This window comes from Berghia stephanieae, chromosome 2, assembly GCF_034508935.2.
Source record: "Berghia stephanieae isolate SIO BIC M18660-M18661 chromosome 2, UCSD_Bste_1.3, whole genome shotgun sequence".
NCBI lineage: Eukaryota > Metazoa > Mollusca > Gastropoda > Nudibranchia > Aeolidiidae > Berghia > Berghia stephanieae.
In genome coordinates this window covers 129,674,613-129,682,112 of record NC_088361.1, presented here as the reverse complement: position 1 = coordinate 129,682,112, position 7,500 = coordinate 129,674,613, and the positions used below count along the sequence as shown (strand labels likewise).

Here is a 7,500-nt window from a genome sequence, read left to right as displayed (position 1 = left end):
CTTTGAATTAAGCAATCCTTATTATGATTTGAAATGTTATTGGTGGTAGTTTGTGATCCAGGGGTAAGACTCTCGCTTCCGGGCCTGTAGGTTGATACATTCTAGGTCATGACATCATTGCATGACAATAAGCTGCAAAAGAAAGAAAAGATAAATTATTATAAACTTGTGACCTTCTTGAAAACTGCTGTTTTTATTTTATTATAATAATTGTGGATGACATTTATTATGCGTCAAACCCCGCAGACAGCATGCTCAAGGTGAAAACATTGAAGAAAAAAAACACGATGACTCAACACAACTAGAAAGTGAAAAGGAATGTTTTAGTCGTCTTGTTTGTAGTTTGTTTCGTGGTATCAAGGATCAACCTTATGACGTTTTGAAAATGTTGGGAAACAAACGTTAGATTGATTTACGATTAAATGTTTAAAAAATAATCTTCTTTTAAAATGATTGCATGCACAACGTCTCAAACTTTAGCATCCCCCCCCCCACCCCACCAATCCATCAACCAAAAGTCTGATGTCAACAGGAATCGCACATGTTATCCACAGTGCATGGTCTGACATGGTTTTTTTTTCTAAACAAAACTTGTAAACGCAATTTCAATTCTCCATATTATGGTTTTCGATGAAAGATTGGAATTTCTTGATCTTCATCTTTAAATTACATAAGAAAAATGGCAGACCTTTTACTGTTGTACAAAACTTTCCACCGTTTTCACCATCCATCTGGACAATCAAATATCCCTTAAGCACTCCAATTTTACACTAGAAGACAAATACAAAATTCTATCAAACATTCTTCAACAACAATTAACTCAAGGAAGCGATTAAAATTCAAAGCTAAAGACTCTAAAACGATAAATCACTTTTAAAATGTCATCAATAGGGAACCCCATAATTTAGAGTATATTTGGTCAAGATAAATGGTGTCAAATATTGCATTTTTTATTGCTATTGTCATCCTCAAAATCTTATGATATTATATTGGAACTTTAAAATTGTATCTGTGTTTTCTAAAACTCAATATTTAAAGGTGTTAAGTAACCTTAAGATATGCTATTTTATATGAAATTTAAGATTTGTAGGATTTGCCAGAAAATAAAATCATTTTATGGTGACACATTTCAAAGTGCTTTATTTATCATATCATCATTACAGAATATTCCAGCTACGTACAACGCCACGTTGTCTTACAAAATTTCCCTTCAACCGAAGATAGTAACAACTTCATTACGCATGTACATTACAAAGGCAGTAGGAGACGCGTGCTTCCGGTTCGAGTTGATTGGATGTGATCCAAAAGGTGAGAAAAGTTATTAAAAACATTATTCGATCATATTACGTCGTCATAACTCATAATGATGCCAATTTGAATTTTATATTGTGTTAAATAACCGGTTTCAAAGTTCTAAAAAAGACATTGACGCGTTGAATGATAGTAAGATCAGATTTCTAAAGAGACATTATTCTTCAACTTATCTCTTTCTACTTTTCCGTCTCTCAACTTCCTCCTCTTCTTTCTTCTTCTTCTTATTTTTCCTCTTCTTCTTCTTCTTCTTCTTCTTCTTCTTCTTCTTCTTCTTCTTCTTCTTCTTCTTATTTTTCCTCTTCTTCTTCTTCTTCTTCTTCTTCTTCTTCTTCTTCTTCTTCTTCTTTATTCGAAACGCTCTTGTAAGGAAGTAAACGTATCTAAGTAAAGTCCCCCCAGTATTCATTTTAAACACACCAGCTCGACCTTCATTTTAATGCAGAAACACAATATCTTAACGTCTTATGTTCCATCACCGAAGCCTTGCTTGATAAACATTAGTTTATCTTTTTATTTATGAGTCAAACATAATACGTTGACATTGCAACCTTGTGTTTCAGATCTGATTTCACCTAAAATACATTGTTTTGATGATATTATATCATGCCGTATCATCTATATCGCATCATTCTCAAATGTTCTTATTTAAAGAGTTGTTATTGCAACATTAATTCCTTCCTTGTTGCCATATTCAGCTACATTGTCTTGATATTTCTAAAAATAAATTTGCGATGTAATCTGAAAGACTTCACTCAAGTCTAACAGGACAAAAATAGTTTTGACAGTTCCTTTTTTTTTCTTGTCACCGAACCTTTGGGTGCTTCCACTACCTCTTCAACCTGTTTGAATTGAAACTGTTTGTTACCAGTAAGCTGTTAATAAGTATTTTGGTTTTATTTATTTTTTACAGATCAACATGTGAGGTCATTCAGTTAAACTCGTCACATTTCTTGGTTTTATATATTTTTATCTTATAGAGCATCTTAAAATCGATTTTAACTCGTTTTTTGTGTATGCCAGATTTAGATAATGTCATCTCTAAAAGCAGAGATTATGTTCTCATTAATCACTCTGGTTTAAAAATGGAGAATACAAATTTCCAGGTAGTCAAAGAACGTATACATCGGAATAGATTAGAGCAAAAATAATTACACAAAGTAAATCGTAATGGTTTGGACACATTCCCGTATATCACTGTAAATGGAAACTGATTGCTTTTAATCTTAGTCTGCTTTTTATGCTACTGTATCAAAGCTATTAACAAACAATCGGTAAGATCAGGACTAAGTAATTTCCATAGGATTATATGTATATATATATATATATATATATATATATATATATATATATATATATATATATATAGTATTTACTAGTACTATTGCGTTTTATTTCTTTCATGACCGCCATCATTTGACCGCTTTATTCATTCACATATAGAACTTTCAGCTTGATATTCCAATTTCCTCAGATTTATGTCCCGCCAACTGGTGCCACAACAATGGCACATGTAACGGTGAAAAGAAATGTTTATGTCAAGACGGATATTTTGGAGAGCGATGCCAGCTCACCAGTAAGTAATAATGGATAATAGAAAATAGTGGTTGGAACTTTGGTTGTGCTAGTCGTTGAATTCATACTTCTAATCATAATATATGTAACATATCCACATCTCAATCTGGTATTCACTCTGTGTGAAACATTCATAAGGACAATATTAGAGATATAATTTTATATATATATATATATATATATATATCTCATGTAGTTCCATATCTGAAGCAGACGTCGGAGGTCATCTTCCGCCAAGCTGATCTATCTCTTGCCAATTCTATTAAAGCAGCGCCACCTTTCTCAGCTTCATCTGTCCAAGTTCTTATCCCTTTCAAATACGTTATTCTTTGTCTTCCTCTTATTCTTTTTCCATTCATCTTTCCAGTCAAGGCGAGTATTTCCAAACCAGGGTGGCGGATAATGTGTCCTAAAAATTCCATTTGGCGTTTGATGATTTTTGTTATCAGTGATCTTTTTCTGTTTGCCATTTCTAAAATTTCTTCATTTCTTTTCCTTTCCATCCATGACACCCTCATCATTCTTCTGTAAAACCACATTTCCACTGCCTCCAGTCTTTTAACCATGGTCTTGTTTATGGTCCAGCTCTCACAACCATATAGCAGCACAGACAGTACATAGCAATCCAGGACTTTGATTTTTGTTTTCATGCTAATATTCCTGTTTTTCATAATTGTATGCAGCTGGTTGAATGCATTCTTCGCCATACCTATTCTTTTCTTTATTTCACAATCTGATTTTCCATTGGATGTTACATTGAAGCCTAAATATTTGAAACATTCAACTTGTTGTATTGTTTGTCCTCTGCTTGTTATTACACAGGCTGGTGGGTTATTATTTTTAGATACCGTCATACATTCTGTTTTAGATATATTCAGTTCCAGTCCCATATTTTCACTACTCCTGACTACAACATCCAGTAATTCTTGTAGTTCATGTTCAGATTCTGCCAGTAGAACCGTATCATCTGCATACCTCAGATTTGTTACATTCTTTCCTCCAATACACACCCCCTTCTTATGTTCGATATCTCTTAATATCATTTCACTATAGAGGTTGAATAAATCTGGAGACAAAACACACCCCTGCCTAACTCCTCTTCTAATAGGTGTAAAACTGCTTAGTTCATTGTCAACACGCATTGCTGCTTCTTGTTCCCAGTACAAATTCCGTAATATTCTTAAATCTTTACCATCAATGTCCAAGGATGATAGAATTTTGAATAGTTTTTCGTGTTGTACTTTATCAAAGGCTTTTGAATAGTCGATGAAACACATATACAGATCTTTATTTACTTCAATACATCTTTCCATCAGCATTGATAATGTGAATATTCCATTTCTGGTACCCTTGTCCTCAACAAAACCAAATTGCATCTCCCCAATTTCAGGTCGTATTTTATTTCTTATTCTTAGTAAAATTATCTTCAAAAGAATTTTTGTGAGGTGGCTCATTAGGCTAATAGTTCTGTGTTGTTCACAATCAACTGCCCCTGGCTTTTTTGGTAGTGCTATAAAAATGGATCGTTTCATATCAGTTGGCATTTTTCCTGTGTCATACACTTGATTTAGAAGGTTTGTGATGAATTCAATCCCCCATTCACCCAGGCCAGTCAAGGCTTCAATTGTTATGGCATCAGGTCCTGCAGCTTTTCCATTTTTCATGCTTTTCATGACGTTCCTAACTTCATCTTTCATTATAGAAGGCCCTTCCAGTTCTTTTATCATAGGCATTTCTCCTCGATTATCAAAAAAAAGTTCTTCAATATATTCTGACCATCTGTTTAGAATGCAGTCTTTGTCCATGATGGTGTTTCCACGCTTGTCTTTGATGCATCCACTTTTAGCACCTGATTAGTTTTGTTTGTCACTTCTTTGATTTTCTGATGGAAGAATTTGCCATTTTTTTCTTTGCAGGACATTATATAGTGACATTGTTCATTTATCCAGTCTTCTTTAGCTTCGTTGCATTTTCTTTTTATCTGCCTGTTCAGAGTCTTGTATTTTTCTTCCTGATTTTTGGCCTTTCTTCTCTCATTCATTAATTCTAATATCTCTGGAGTAATCCATTTCTTCTTCTGCAACTTAAGTGTGGTTGGAACATTTTCTTCTAATGATGCAGCAACACTGTCTTTAAACTGCTCATATTTCTCTTCTATATCTGTTAGTTCTCCAAGCACTTCAAACTTGTTTCTTACTGATAGTTCAAATTTTTCTTGTATCTTCTGTTCCTCCCGGAGAATGTCTAGTTGGTATTTAGGTTTAGCCTTTGCTCTTTTGCAGATTTTCAATTTAACTCGTATGGGGCATAGCACAGGTATATGATCGCTGTTACAGTCAGCCCCCGGCATAGATTTGGCATACAAAACCGAGTTTCGGAAACGTTTGCTGATGAGTATGTAATCTATTTGGTTTCTCACTCCATCTCCAGGACTTTTCCATGTCCACTTCCTTCTATTGTGGTTTGTTGACCAAGTATTTGTGATTGTCAGATCATGTTGACGGCACCATTGAATAAGACGATCACCTCTGTCATTTTTGTCTCCCAGACCATGTGGGCCCACAATATCTTCTATTCTTTCTCGGCCCACCTTGGCATTAAAATCGCCCATGATGAGTTTTATGTCTGAAGACTTAAACTGATGCATTGCTTTATCTATTTGTTGATAGAAATTTTCCACTTCTTCATCATCGTGACTGGTGGTTGGGGCGTATATTTGTAAAATATCAAAATCAAAAGGTTTTGCTTGTAGTTTGATTGCCATTACTCTGTCTGATATGGGCCAGAATCCTTTGACTGCTCGCGCCGTTTTATTATCTAGTATAATTCCAACTCCCCTTTGGTGTTCTCCTCCTCCTGAGTATATAATTTTACAGTCATCATAATTAAGTTCTCCTGCTCCTTTCCATCTAACTTCTGATAATCCTAAAACATTGATATTCAATCTCTTCATTTCCATAACTACATTTGCTAATTTTCCTTTCTGGTACAGACTTCTTACATTCCATGTTGCTGTTCGTAATGTTTGGTGGTGCACAGTAGCTGGATGACGGTCGAGAGTCACCTGTTCACCTGCATGACTATCTCTACCGGACGAGGCTGTAATCGAGTTGCTCGAAAAACATCCATTGACGTCGTTGACTAGATTCGCTTGGACGGACATCATGACGATCTTGGGATGATACGTCAGCGGTTTCCCGTTGCCTTCTGACGGATTTTTATCTGGTTTACTCCATAGCCTTTTGACCTCCCGGTCATAACCCACAAGGCAGTGGGAGCATTTGGCAGGTTTTAAGGCGCCTCCCATTCACCTTGATAGTCCCTTCATAGAGTATATGAGGCATTTTGTATGTGTAGCTGTGCTGCCAGACTACCCAACCTCACTCTCCACGACTATCGCCAGTTGGTCCGCGGCTTTACAGCTAACCTATAGATCAGGATCTGTAGGCCGTTCCACGATCCGCCACCTGTGGACGCGCTGGGTTGGGGATGGTCGCCCCAGCTGTACCCAGATATTATATATATATATATATATATATATATATATATATATATATATATATATCTAGAGAGAGAGAGAGAGAGAGAGAGAGAGAGAGAAAGGGGGGGGGTCCAAACATTTCGAATCTTGAAATGTCAAGGGGAGGGGGAGTGGGGTTCCCAGTTTAAATTAAATAATTTATTCTCTGTTGTGTACTACATCTGATTGCTGATCTAATCAAGAACCGACGATGATGACGATTATTGTTCTTACCTGATCATTACAAACACAATAAAAGGAACAAGCTTACTGTATAAAACAATCGATTGGTCATACAATCGAAGAAGGGTACCCGATAACTGTATACTACAATGTTTCACTCTGAAAAAAAGGGATTTTTAAAATTTTGGCTAGAAAAATCGTCCTTCAAAAATTGGTTGATTAAAATAACACTCACCTTGTCAAATATTCTCAAACCTGGGATTTCCTTGAAGTCACCATACATCATACATCAGTGAAATATTCAAAGAAAGGTTGTCCCCACTGACACCCAGGAAGTGGAACAACCTCCCATCTAAAATTTTAGACAGCAACAGAATATAACAAAATGAGATCATTGTTAAGACTTAAAGTCACTCACAAAGTATGGCTTTGATCATTAGTTTGAAGATTGGAATTTTATCGAAACTAAAAATGGCGACATTTTTTCCATTGTCATCTGTCACATGTAACATATGAGCTAAAAATGTCATTAGGTGGGCCAGTCAAAAAGTTTATATCATCCTAAGTTAACGAAATGTTTTCAGCATCAAGAATTCACCAGAATAGAATCTAAATAGCCTTTTAGAAGGCAGCTAAAAAGGGTTGTAAAAGATATAGATTTGCCCCAGGTATGAATTTGAATTTGAATTCCCCCCCCCCCAAATCACTAACCCCAACATCATCGCTATTCACTATAATTTAAGTACAAGTAATACAAGCACCAACACCAAGTCCATCGCTATTTACAATACCATAAGCAATATGGAACATTACAGTGATATTGCATTTACATGATTTAATCGAAATAAATAATTTATTTTCCTTACAGAAACTGAAATCACACCTACAGAGACGACGTTTAAAGAAATCGT

General features: G+C 35.4%; 1 protein-coding gene across 4 annotated transcripts in view; it reads left to right on the top strand.

Annotated features, from left to right (window-relative positions):
- The window catches only part of LOC144966622 (uncharacterized), a 115,392-nt gene that overhangs the window by 44,090 nt on the left and 63,802 nt on the right, over positions 1-7,500 (top strand). For all 4 annotated transcript variants that reach the window (XM_078903370.1, XM_078903368.1, XM_078903369.1 and 1 more), the window contains 3 exons: positions 1,164-1,308; positions 2,786-2,887; positions 7,458-7,500. The exon at positions 7,458-7,500 is cut by the window's right edge and continues 257 nt beyond it. In XM_078903370.1, the coding sequence (XP_078759496.1) occupies positions 1,164-1,308; positions 2,786-2,887; positions 7,458-7,500 (290 nt within the window). The remainder of the gene's footprint in view (positions 1-1,163; positions 1,309-2,785; positions 2,888-7,457) is intronic.